Source organism: Nomia melanderi, chromosome 1 (assembly GCF_051020985.1).
Source record: "Nomia melanderi isolate GNS246 chromosome 1, iyNomMela1, whole genome shotgun sequence".
Taxonomy (NCBI): Eukaryota; Metazoa; Arthropoda; class Insecta; order Hymenoptera; family Halictidae; genus Nomia; species Nomia melanderi.
Window position 1 is genome coordinate 30,182,928 of NC_134999.1, and position 13,823 is coordinate 30,196,750.

Here is a 13,823-nt window from a genome sequence, read left to right on the forward strand (position 1 = left end):
GTAACATACTAAAGTACTTATTACCATATTAATATAGCTTTCTTACTTCTAGTGGCATGTGTGAAAATTAGTTTGCTAGTACGGCATGATGAATGAAGAATGCAGCATGAACAACCAAGACACGGGTGTGAGTATTACATCAGGTACTGGTGTGATATTCAAACAACCAGTACTTGTGTTATACTTACGCTCATGTCTTTTCAACCTTCAAATCTACCAACCTTGCAACGCTGGAATGCATATGTATAGAAATAAAATATCCAAGATACTAAAATATTCCTCCAATAGTAAACAGTTTTACATAAAATATTGTATAATTTCGAGCATATTACTTAATCTAAAATCCCAATAATGTTATTATTATACTTCATTTATTATTACTTATATTACTCTGTTTCTCACGTTTGTTATCATATATTTATAGTGGACCGATTGACGAATCTTGTAGCTACAGCTGATCAGAGGGTAGAGGAAGCAAGACAAAGTGGAGAGGGAAAAGTTGATAAGTGAGTAAATGAATTTTCATTTCATTTATATAATATTGCTTTTGTCATAAATGTAAATATAAGTTTTGTACATACAATTATTAATATAAAACAAAAATTCTTTCAGAACTCTTATTAAAAATCTTTTCTTGGGTTATCTATCTTCGTCGGCAGCAGACAAATCTTCAGTACTCAGAGTGTTTTCTACAGTTTTGGACTTCAATGAAACGGAAAAGGATAAAGTTGGTTTGAATAATGCGGCCGCTCAAAATAATTGGTTTTCGCGTTTGAGCAGTGGTTCTCATATTGCTAATAAGGTAACTTTTATTTATTAAGAAATAATTATAAATTTTTTACTTAACAATATGTGTGTACATTTTTACTTTTAAAATATTCATGGGTTTAAGATTAATTATATGATCTTAGTTTAATTATATTGTTCTGAAAAATAAATATTAACACAGTATTTAATTTTTCTGTTCTCCAGGATCAAGAATCATCTTTGACAGCAGCATTTGTAAGATTTTTGGAAACTGAATCGATACCTAAACCACAGTTACCAGCACTACCCATTCAAACATCGGTGCGTATAACTATTAGAATAAATTTCGTAAATTTAATTCAATTTTATATTATAATGTGTATTTTGTCTTACAGTCTTTACCAAGACCTGGTCATAGTAGGCAACATTCTACATCATCAACACAATCCACGCTATTGCTATCGAATGTAAATCTACCAACATTCCCGGACTTTGTTCCAGCGAGAAATACAGGTTCTATTTTAAAAGAAGTACTAAAGGATAGCTGATATTAAATCATCAAATGTATTGTACGATTGTAAATTTTTAAACTATAGTTAAGAACAATGTTTAAAAAATACATTTATTTACTGAATTTATTTGAATAAGGATAAAAAGGAAATAATACTCTGGAAACAATTTGTAATTATATTCGTAAAAAATTGAGTACGTAGCTTTATAATTACTTTATCTTACAAGATAATAACACTCAAATGTTATCAAGTCTTGATGAATGAATATTTTATTTTAATATTTCATAATGCATTTAATAGAGCTTTTTAATAATTCTCCAGGAATTCAAATTTTCTAGCCGACAATAAAATATGAGTATAAATATAAATATAAATATAACTATAAATATAAATATAAATATAAATATAAATATAAATATAAATATAAATATAAATATAAATATAAATATAAATATAAATATAAATATAAATATAAATATAAATATAAATATAAATATAAATATAAATATAAATATATGTATATATAAATAAACATATAAATATAAAAATAAATATAAATTAACAAGTGTACTATATTGTAATATAGCAATCCATAATAGTCCTAATACAGAATTTTTGTCAATTTAAGAAATAGTGTCTAAATACACTATTTTATTATAAATCTTAATATGAAAAATCTAATCAAATGTAATACAACGAATAAAGTAGTAAGTTATATAAATTTGCAGTTTTAAATCTTTCCACTTATCATTTGTATTAGATATTAAAAAAATATATATTCTTTTCAATTTAAAGGGATATAAACTCAATCAATGTAATTCAAAACTTTATACAGGTTGAATGTATGTCAGTTATGTTTATATTCTTGTGGTCTTAAACATTATAATATTTATTGTCAGTGAGGTAAAATATTAGTTCTGATTTTACATTAAATATATAAATTCAATGTATCAAAAGACAACTGAATGTAACGAAATAGCAATAAATCTGTAATAAATTAATATTAAATACTTTGATATGTTCTTTGAAACCGGACTATAATCATATATGAAATTTAAATATTTGTATAACCTATAGATTTACCTCCAAATTTTATATATATCTTGTTACTCATTGAGTAAATTGATTTAACTATGATTTAATTAGTTAACTACTAATTGTTGTTTTAAATTTATAAATTTTCTTTAATATGTTTTTACTTACTTTTCTTTAGTACTTGTTGCGCCATACTGCATAATACTTTAAAAAACTGTAATATAAAAGAAACTTTATAATATTAAAATATAGAACGAAATATATTTAGATGATCACGTTTTACGAATTAACCTGATATATTTTACATAAAATCGAAACTCTGTAATGTACAATTATCTTAGAATTTTTTTAAATATAAGAAACTTTAGGACTGCACGTAAATTAACCATTTGAATGCTCGGGCGCAAGGGAAAATTTAATTGAAATTTGCCGAAGAGCGCAATTGTACTTCTTCCATTTCACCAAAAAACGGCACGACTATGCTATTTTTCTACTTCTAAACAGGAAATAATAAAAAGTAAATAAACTCAATTGAATCTTATGGAACCGGTAAACTGGAATTTTTAAGGATCGAACAAGGAAAGTACGACCATGTCCATTTGACTTTTAAACGATCAAAAATAAGGGATGTAGTGGGGAAGTTCGAAATATTATCTTTATTTTTTAAACAGTTTATTTAAGAAATTCTTAAAGCTATAATTTATAAAAAGGAACTTTACATGTTAACACATTTTGAAGAACATACGAAGTATGTAATTATAAAATTACATGAAACTATATGAAAGAGAAATACAGATTATAATAAATTGTAACAGCCATGTTTAACAAAAAATTAATTTTCTTCTGTCTTCTCTTCCTCCTTCTTTTCTTGACCTTCCTTCAATGCCGGCTTTCCAGTCTGTTCAATAGTGATTGCTCTCTCCGACTGTGGTTTCGGTTGATCCTTTCTAGGCGCAGTAATGCTCAGTACACCATCAGATGATAAACTTGATGTTACTTCGTTAATATCACATTGTTCAGGTATTATGTATTTCCTGGTGAACTGACGAGAAATCCATCCATGCTCGTCTTGTTTCTCCTCGTGTTTGCCCTCGACAACGACAGCTTTGTCGACGACTTTAACACTGATTTCTTCTGGCTTAAATTGTTGGACGTCCAGGACTACTTGGAATTTGTCCTTATCAGCCTTGACAGTAGACGTACCTCCGCCTTCTTTACGCAGGAGTTCACCCCATGGCCTGTAGTATATCAAAGGACTTCTCGTCATCCTCCTGCGACTAGGTAGAATATACTGGTCCAGGATGTTTGTGTTCAGCAATTGTTCAGGGTACAACCCCAGGCCAAAGTGCTGGTCTAATAGCCGGTGCGGACGATCCAAGTCTTCCCACCAGTCAGAGAACAACAACGGTACCAGAGACATTTTGACTTGATCACTTATTAACTGTTACGTTAGAAAAACGTAATATTTGCAAATCTTATAATTTGCTTTTAACTTGCCGGGTGCTTCGATGCTCACTCGTCTCTTGCTTTCAATGAACTGTTGCTATGCTCCGTAGCTCACGTATTTATAGCGACGCAGCCGATGGCAGGAGATGGGTCTAGAACATTCTGAGCCGGTGTAGATTTTCAGGAAAGTTCTATATTTTATTGCTCACAAAGGACGCACGTTGGTAAAAATATCATTTTGGAATGATGTTGACATAACGATATGAATAATGATTATCTATATAAATCGTAAAAGCATGATGATTCAATGAAATTTGTTACTGCGCAACCGCAGCGCACCTACGGCGTATAAATACATCTTTTCAAATATTGTTAGTTTTGTTTACAATGACACACGTTTGATTTTTATGTCGTTATTTCTACTAAAAGAGTACTCTTTTATGTACTACATTAATATTTATCTTCTTTCTATGCATATAACAAATTGAGATACACCTACGCGCATGTGAAAAGTGTCATTTAAAGCGTGTCATTCACCGGCATTTTGCATATGTGTGTATGTATGTATGTATGTACTTAAATATGGAGCATATGGGCGTAAGTACATTTTATAAGGTAAGCACATACATTTAGAACCATGTTATCGATAAAAATTAATTAGATTTCATTGTGTACGTATATATTCTTGAGCATTGTTTTCTGTAAAATTTTTAATTCGTTAGTCAATGTTAAATTTCATTAAAATAGGAGTCTTACCTATTTTTCATGTTTCCTAGTACATACTGTTTTTATATAAAATTGCAGTATTCTATAGCTAACCATGTACATACGTACATACATACAATACAATTTTATTTTGGAATCTTTACGTAAGTGAAACGGAACAAAATCCTTATTCAAAGTGTTAATTATAGAAGGTTAGCCAGCATTAAATTTTTTCTAAAAATAACCCAGTGAGTGCACGTACGTTTGGAGGATTTTACGTTTTCCTATGTTGTGTTGTATTATTTAACAAAAACTGATAGCTTAATGGATGAAGGTTCTGAAGATGATATCGTAAGATACGAGCAAGGTTAGGTTCGGCAAATATGTATCCAACGAGAATATTGCCACAATGTAGAAATAAAGATAAACGTTTGTAAAACGTCTCACCTTACAAACGTTGCTATGTAGTAAACGTATGCATTTAAAACAAAAGGTATAATTACGTAAGGTGGAATAGTAAAAAATTACAATTAAGTAAAATAATGCACTATTACTTTATTTGTTACACTTAACTATTTAACACCATATACTGAAATTGAAATTTGGACTATATTTATTTAATTAAAGGATACTGGACAATATGAATTCTTAAAATATTTGTATGATTTTCATATAAAAAAAGAGAGTACATCAGGCTTCTATTTTCGTCGTCAGGAAAGCCAGAACACGCTAACCTTGACGTCATTTGTTGTCATTTATGTGCGTCAAACAGGAGAATCTGAACTTCTTCTTCAGGTTTTTTACTGTTATTTTATCATTTGTTAGAAATAATAATTGGAGAAATTTTTTCAACATACCATCATAGCTAACTGCCTCATCATGAAAGCTTGCGAATTTTGAAACATTTACATTTTACAGATTCGATTCCTATGAATAGTATGTTATTAATCAGCTATTTGTACAATACATGTAATAACAAAATTCTATCTTCGTCTTTATTTATCAAAACACGAAAAATCATAATATATAATGAATATTAATTCATCAACAAATATAACTATACTGAACTGAAACAAACAGTTTTTAGTAATAATCGTTATATTAAATATTTCATTCCTCAATTCAAATGATTACTTTTCCGAACACTCAAATGTTCAATTAAATTCGCTAAACGTACAACTGACTATTACTGAGTTTCACTTTCTTCTTGGCGAATCTTCTACGACGGAGTAACACAGTATTGATTATCTATTTCGAGAAGCGTAACTTCTGCAGATGAAATAAAATCGTTACATAGAAAACGAAGAATAACAATATAAGATCAGCCAATTTTACAAAACACTTTTAGGTAATGAATTTTTCTGAGACTCTATCTATAATGTTCTCGTCGTACGTTCTATTTTTGTACAGCGTAAAATCGACCTTTCTGGGTGCTTCTAAGCTTCTACCTTGCACATGTTGGCTCACAGCCAATATACTATATCTATGTTTATTATACGGGTTAATGCACTCTCGAAGATTCGAAATATCTTTATTTTCAGTTTAACCTATATTAAACGATAATAATTTAAAATATAAAATATAAAATATCGTCAATTATGAATGCTGTATTCAGGAAAAATAAACTACGAAATATGAGTCAATAGGCTATTGCTGAAAAGTAAATTTCTATATATTTTATTATAAATTATATATAACAGATAAAAAACGTATATAAACACTGATAATTGATATATTAACTAAACGTTGAACGGTGACGTACGAAAAGAAACTATTCATAAATAGTAAAATATTATTTGATATTGAGTCATTCTTTAGAAACAGTGTAGGTATTTGAATCATAATGTATTAATATACTTTGTTAACATAAGTTAAAATGGTCACAACAATGCCAAAAGTGACAATTCAAATAAAGAGGAGGTTAAGGTACGTCAATTTGCATAATAAAATAAAGTTTTGCAAAAATATAATTTATATATTGATATACTATATCGATAATCGACATTCAAATTCTTCCATTAAAAACGTTACTTTCTTCTATATTCAATATGCCATTTTTTAAACAGAATTATTATAAAAACATAATTCTACACCTCATACATCTTTCTGAAGTATATATAAGTCTATATCATATTAATTGTTGTAATGCTCCTAAAACATTTTAATTAAATTACGTGTTAATAACTACGAACTCGACTGTAGGAAAGGATGTGAAAAGAAAAGGTCAATACATTATTTAATTAAAAAAAAGAAACGCATTTATTCCAACAAAAATAGTGCAAAATTTATTTAATGCCATTTATACACATTTTATATCAGTCTGATTTAAGTGTTACATTAGTATTATAAACTATGCTAACCATGTTTATAAAAAATGGAGTATGCAATAAAAAATGAAATAAACACAGATGATCATGACAGAGAAATTGATGCGTTCTTAACCCCTTTTCTTTCCCCGCTGGTGTGTTTGTTCTCGTTGTCCTCGTTGTGTCTGTTCCTTTTGCGACTCTGGTGTGCCATTGACTTGCTCTTCGCAATTTGTCAGCGCGGGTTTTCCAGTATATTGTATCTTTATAATTTTCTCGCTCGATTCGGGCTTCAATGGCTCTTTCCTGGGTACCGTGATACTCAGGATCCCGTCATTTGACAAACGCGATTCTACCCGGTCAATGTCGCATTGCGATGGTACAATGTACTTTCTGACAAACCGCCTCGATACCCAGCCATGTTCGTCCTCTTTCTCATCGTGCTTCGCTTCAACGATAACATTCTGGTCCACTACTTTAACGTTAACTTCGTTCGCTACGAACTGTGATACATCTAACGTTACTTCAAACTTGTTTTTGTCCGGTTTCACGGTGGACGCGCCGTGTCCTTTTCTGGCAGAAGCCCGCCAAAATGGATGATAACGTCTGTTATTGCGTCGGGGCGTAGGCCGATATAATAACGTCTCTGAAAGCTCCCCGTCCAATAAGATATCGTCCGGATCTATGCCTGTGCCAAAATATTGGTTCCAAAGTCGATGGGGCCGATCCAAATCTTCCCACCAATCGGAAAATAATATTGGTATCAGCGACATCTCACTGCGGTAGAATCTCACTTGTCACTAGCGTACGTGGAACGTTTATCGCACTTCTAGAATAATACTGTTTATATGCTCCAACCACTATACTAGATAATAGTCTATCTGTTCTTGTTACTATTACGTAACACGTATGAATCGTCGATGTATTTTCAGCTGATCGTGCAGCCGAACCGTTATGTCGCTCGCACGTGAATCATCTATCGACAACACGCAGTTCTCTTTATACGCGTATCGTTGCGCATTAGGTAAGATAGTGGGGGGACTAAACGTCACGCCAGCTGAGAAGAGCCTAGAAACCACGAGAACTGCTCTTGAAAACAAGCCGGCGCTTCTGAATAGAGATCTGTTGTGTATGTATGTACCAGACCTGCGCAATATAACGTAAACATGATTTATATACCTATACCTACTGAGAAACATTTGACTGTGAATGTCCACTTATACAAGATCCGTTACTTTATAGTGAAAACAGGTTCCCCGAGATTCGCTGTGTCTAAAGCAGTGATTCTCAACACCTCCGGAAGCGTTTGAGGTGTTAACCCTTAGGGACACACAATTTTAATGAAGCAAAAAAACTCGACCTGCATGATAATAGTATAAGAGTCATTTTAATTGACACCTTGCCTTACAATATCGTGTCAGACTCAAGATGAAGATCTCTGACATGGTTTAACAAACAGAAATGTCATTGAGTTGTGTTAAGTTGTAAATGAAACATTGTTATTCTTGTTAGCAATTTGTATGGTTTATGCTAAATCTAGATATAGAAAGAGCATGGAATGTTTTCTTTTACTAATGCATTATTAACGATAAATACTTCTAACAAATGTTCTTGTGAAATTAAATCGCAAAGCAAGGGGTTAAGTTTGGTGGATGAAAGAATATCCCACCATGCATTGACTGCCAAAAAAGTGGGACAATTTTAAACCTAACTTCAAAGTGTTAAAAGGAACATTAAAGGTTGTGGAGCTTAACCCGTTATCAGTGCTTATTTCGGTAACGATCTTCTCAATTATAATATTTTCTTTAATCGAATAAATCTTCTAAATTAAATTTAAAAAAAATGGAACAATATTTATAGGATTAATTTCATTTTCATTACGTAAAATATAGGATGACAAATATGTGACGCCAGTAGCGAACGTGTTAAATTGTAACTGTTTGTTTCATTTCTCTTTTTTATTTTACTTAATGATGGAATGAATCTTTTATTTCATTTATTTCAATGTGTACAGGGTATTTCAAAAATATCTGTTACACTACCATAACATGATTCTACACTGTTCATTTGATTGAAGGGGATGTAAAAAAGCTCGCAAAATTCGTCTTGAGCTTGAAAAATTGAAATTTTGTGTAACTGCATTGTGTTCTACTTGTTACGAAGGTACCATGGGTCAGAAATTAATAGTTTGCTCACAACTGTCCCTTTCTGTTATACGAATATCGATTAACCCTTTGCACTCGAGAGGTGACTCTCAGTCACCACTTGATTTCATGCACTAAAACTATAAAATTTGATATTTAATATTATACCCTGTATAATGTATCAATTTGAGAAATATTGAAATAAAATAGCTTTGTTCTTCAATGCACGTGTGATTTCTCTTCGAGTTAGTTTCAAAATATCCTGTTTACCTCATCAGAAAATGCTAAAATATTTCTAGTGAAAAACTTCCGAATTCAAAGGGTTAATTAGGGTAAGGAGTGCAATGACCACTATCTGTTGTAGTGCAAATGATAAAATATGATGGAATTTGACTCAGGACAAAGTCCTATGTGTTTGTAACACAAAAGGACACTGGATATCGCGACAATTTTTTATACATTAAACATTTATAATTGTAACCTATGTAAAGTCATAATTCTCTTAAAAAAAACTTATTATTAATACTGATAAATAAAGAAATATCCGGGATAGGCATTAAGAGTATTTTGAAACAGAAAGGGAACATTGAGCCGATGAAGATTGAGAATCACTGCTCCAGAGTGTCTAGCGAGCGTCTAGCGAGCGTCTAGACATCTGACCGCGACCCTCTGTCTATTCACTCCAAGTGAAATGCTATATTTAGAAAAAACACTGAAGAAGTCGCTTTAAGCGTTATCTGTATTTTTACGATATAGATTCCTTAACTACGGATGTTTTAATTCGTTTTGCATGCATAGATTACAGAAGGAGTCTTGTTGACATTTCTTTTATTACAATTAGAGGAATGAAATGATTTATTGCTCAACATAATTTACAGTTTCTAATTCAACATATTCTTCACTTAAAATGAAATTTTAAATACAACTTTTACTAATCGGTTTATTCGATTGGTTGTACGAACTTTTTACAACAGACTTCAATTACACTCGACTTCCTATTATAAATGATACAAAATTCAAAAACTCAATTACAAACAAATATGAACATTTTCAGCGGCATTCAGAAGGTTCAATTTCAAAGAATACAGGACAGGAAAGAATTATAATTGAAACTATTTTAACGCTAACTTTTTTTATTAAACATAGTGAAAAATGGAACACAACTTTACAATATCCTTACACGCATCATTCAGAGATAAACGTCGTAACAAATAAAATCTTTAAAAAATTATAAAAATTAACAATTATGTACTTTAATATGTAGGAACATTTTCGATCTTATTTTTTCAGGTTCTGTTCTTCTTGTGAATTCGGTGTAACTTCTTCATGTTGTTCCTCCGTTTTTTCTGGCTCGTTTGTAGCAGTGGCTGTTTGGTCAGTGGCTGCTTGGCCAGTGGTTGTTTGGTCGGTAGTTGTTTTCGACTTCTCAGCAGTCGTGTCAGCGCGAATGGCAGGTTTACCGGTCCTTTCGATCTTGATGATCCGCTCGTTCGGTTTTTCTTGCGTTGCCTTTATTGGTGCCGTAATAGTCAAAATACCATCGGACGAAATGTTCGACGTTAGCTGTTCTTCGTCCACTTGTTCAGGCAACAAATACTTCCTGATGAACTGTCTCGAAATCAAACCATGCTCGTCCCTCTTCTCTTCGTGTTTCGCCTCCACAACAATAAATCTGTCCACAAGTTTCAAATTGATCTCTTCGGGTTTGAACTGTTGCACGTCTAGCATAACCTTAAACGTGTCCTTGTCTGCAGTAATAGTAGAGGTACCACTCTCAGGAGTACGTAACAGTTCAGCCAATGGTCGGTAATATAATTCGAGCGCCGGTCTGTTATACGGTGCGAGCATTCTCTCTGTACTTCTGGGAAGTAGCAATTGCTCGGGGAGCAGGCCCAGTCCAAAATTTTGATCCAGAAGCCGGTGTGGATGCTCCAAGTCCGCCCACCAGGCAGAAAACAGCAACGGTAGCAGCGACATCATCGAACGATAGATTCGAGAAAACACTTCTTTGGTACTTGAAACTTAGGTAGTCGCGTGTTCAAACAAGATACACAATAAGCACCTCTATTCTTTGCTTTCGGTGTCTCAAATGCAACTGAAGCGTTACTTACAGCGTCCGCTATTTATGTGGGGCAGGTTTGAATGTGTTGAATCGTTGTCTATATATTATACTTGCGAGGAGGTGCTGGCCTATGAACGAAAATGTCATCAACGTATTTTTTTTTCGTCGTTTCAACGATTGATAATTAACTTCGAACACATGAATAATTAATATTCATGTTTTCTTCGAGGTGTGTTTACGAATTTCAGACCGATTGTGCATCAGACGACGTGCTCTTTTTGAACAACACGAGGTTTCTAGAATTTTCTTCGTACAGCATCGATGAAATATCTTTTAATCGATCTTTTGCTTTCTTTTTTTACATACTTCGTTGTTATTTGACTAATATGTGCTTTTTACAAAATATGTTACTTCAATGGAAAGATTAATGTATTTTTTTACACGTTTAAATGAACAGGTTGAAACATTTATTTGGCATTTAAAGTTAGAATTTTGTATTTCGATATTTCGTAAACATATGGTAATACAAACTTAATAGTTCGATTCATAAATTTAAATAAATTTTCTGAAAATATCTCTTATGACGCAACGAAATTCTTGCTATTGAAGATTGACATTTCGATATAGTTCTGTTATTATTATTACTTTGATCTCTATAGCAGAGGAATGACAACTTCTCTTTATCGTTTCGTTGAACGCTTTTACGAAATGTTTATGCAGAGTTCTATCGTTTGTTTTTAAAAACAATGATTTTTCACACTGAAATTATTCATATGCGTGAATGGTGGCTTTAAGTAACATTAACGATAGTATTATGAACTTGATGACATTAGTCAACGAAAAACATACGTAAGCGAAAATACAATAATTTAAATGAAAAATAACTCATTTAAATTAATAATGAAGGAAAATAAGATATAGAGTTATTTTTTTATGTTAACACGTAAAAGGATATGAAGAACGAAATTTCAAGGAAAAATTTAGTGAATTACTATATAATAACAAACCTAAAGGTATATCATTTTTAAAAGAAATGTACTTTTTATTAATCTATTTATATTTCATAAGTTAACATTATAAAATAAGAGTATTTACATAGGTAACATATCTTCTAAACAAACATTTAAGTTACAAGCGTCATTTGTTGCAGTTTGTGTACTTTCTTTTACTTTCTGTGCTAATCGGATTAGATATTTTACTGATTCTCTTTCTTCGAAAGATTCGAACAATCTCGATAGGTTCCAGAACGCGCGGATCGATTAATCACACGTATCGTGGCTGCCTAGTTGTAATACAAATATTTCGACGTGTCGTTATCAGCTTCGTCATAATTATAAACGTTTAATACCTAGTGTTTGAAAAATATAATCAATTTTCTTTTCCATATTTTCAGAATATTTAAATAAACTAAAGCATCGTTTACAATAGAAACTCAAATAAATAAAGTTGCTGTGTATTTTAATAATTGTATCTAATCTAATTCATTAAATTGTGTATTATAAATACAAAAACAAAACAAATTCTAACAGATTGTGTAATACCTGGTGTTTGAAGAATACAATTAATTAAAATACCAGAATATTATTTCGAAATCTGGAATTTTTTTTTCAATATTTACAGAATATAAAATAGAAACAGAAACCCGAGTAAATAAAGTTGCTGTGCATTTTAATAATTGTATCTAATCTAACTCATTGAATTGTGTATTATAAATAAAAAACGAAACAAATTCCAACAGAGTATTATAATTGAAACAAGACATAGTTCACGATACGTTCAGTTTGGATAAGTTGGTGAATATTTGTTTAAAGATGATAGCATGGAAAATATAGAACTTATCGCGGTGTTATTTCATTTTTAACCGAGTTACAGATATCAAAGCACAGAAATATCATTTTATAACGAAAACAAAGTTTTATGAGACGCGTTTCAAATCTAAATGGACAATTTGGATATCCACTTGAGTACATACAGGTATACGTGACAAAATCCATGTTATCTTCGTACAGTGCTATACAGATTTTTATCTATTAATGCATATTGATTGACAATGATTAGAATGATGAGAATACCTAAATTATATTAGAACGCGAATGGATTAAGTTGTAATTTATTAAAAAAAAAAAAGAAAAACTCTACGTATTCGTTTGCTTTAAAATATAATTATTGATAACAGAAAAATAATGTTTAATTTGAATTCAAAAGAGTTTAGTAATACTTATACTCATTAAATTTTATTTAAAATCTTCTACACTAATCTGACACGTTGTCATATGGCAAGGGGTTAATACAATTGTATTTTTGATTGACTAAGAAACTTTTTCATTATCTAAATAATCGAGGTAATGTTTCTCATCGTCAGATTTCAGAAACTATTTTACCAAACATTTTCAACACCTTTTTGAAACTTTTTATTATTAAGTAAACAACTACCCTCCGTTGTCAGTTACGTCGTAGATATGGCGTCGTTATTGTCTGCAGACCTTGAGCGAAACAGATTGAGCTGCGCCGAAATGCGTAGTAACCTTGTACCAACCTTTTTATCCCGACCCATGGGTTCCGCTGAGCTACGTCGCGACACAACATGATACGAAATTAGAAAATACCCGATGAATGCCAGCAAACACAAGATGCAAATGACTAAGAACTTTGAACCTTCTTTTACATTGTAACCAGGAATGTATGTAATATGATTCATTATTTTTCTCCAGTTACATAAGAAGCAGATGTTCCAGTTCTATTAAATACCTGTTTCTTATATAAACAACGTTTCATTTCGAAACAATTTAACGCTCATTTAATACTAGACAAAAGAGTCTATTTTTAATCTATATATTAAAGTAATTCATTAGAAAGTAAGACAGAA

At 31.3% G+C, this 13,823-nt stretch overlaps 4 protein-coding genes across 6 annotated transcripts in view; 1 reads left to right on the plus strand and 3 right to left on the minus strand.

Annotated features, from left to right (window-relative positions):
- Window positions 1-3,126, plus strand: part of LOC116428606 (uncharacterized) — a 79,747-nt gene extending 76,621 nt beyond the window's left edge. For all 3 annotated transcript variants that reach the window (XM_031980435.2, XM_031980436.2, XM_031980437.2), the window contains 4 exons: window positions 425-506; window positions 613-802; window positions 973-1,068; window positions 1,143-3,126. In XM_031980435.2, the coding sequence (XP_031836295.2) occupies window positions 425-506; window positions 613-802; window positions 973-1,068; window positions 1,143-1,295 (521 nt within the window). In that variant the 3' untranslated portion in view covers window positions 1,296-3,126. The remainder of the gene's footprint in view (window positions 1-424; window positions 507-612; window positions 803-972; window positions 1,069-1,142) is intronic.
- LOC116428614 (protein lethal(2)essential for life) lies at window positions 2,945-3,844 on the minus strand. Its single transcript, XM_031980448.2, has one exon. It carries the CDS (start codon window positions 3,712-3,714, stop codon window positions 3,127-3,129), a length of 588 nt encoding a protein of 195 aa, XP_031836308.1. The 5' UTR covers window positions 3,715-3,844; the 3' UTR covers window positions 2,945-3,126.
- A 2,859-nt stretch (window positions 3,845-6,703) lies between these two features.
- On the minus strand, window positions 6,704-7,751 carry LOC116428613 (protein lethal(2)essential for life). The gene has a single exon (XM_031980447.2). The coding sequence runs from the start codon at window positions 7,522-7,524 to the stop codon at window positions 6,883-6,885; it is 642 nt and encodes a 213-aa protein (XP_031836307.1). The 5' UTR covers window positions 7,525-7,751; the 3' UTR covers window positions 6,704-6,882.
- Window positions 7,752-10,010: 2,259 nt separating this feature from the next.
- Window positions 10,011-10,998, minus strand: LOC116428612 (protein lethal(2)essential for life). Its single transcript, XM_031980446.2, has one exon. The coding sequence runs from the start codon at window positions 10,873-10,875 to the stop codon at window positions 10,174-10,176; it is 702 nt and encodes a 233-aa protein (XP_031836306.1). The 5' UTR covers window positions 10,876-10,998; the 3' UTR covers window positions 10,011-10,173.
- Window positions 10,999-13,823: the final 2,825 nt, after the last annotated feature.

Coding starts and splice junctions, on each gene's coding strand:
- LOC116428614 (XM_031980448.2), bottom strand. CDS start 3,714: ATGTCTCTGGTACCGTTGTTGTTCTCTGACTGGTGGGAAGACTTGGAT.
- LOC116428613 (XM_031980447.2), bottom strand. CDS start 7,524: ATGTCGCTGATACCAATATTATTTTCCGATTGGTGGGAAGATTTGGAT.
- LOC116428612 (XM_031980446.2), bottom strand. CDS start 10,875: ATGATGTCGCTGCTACCGTTGCTGTTTTCTGCCTGGTGGGCGGACTTG.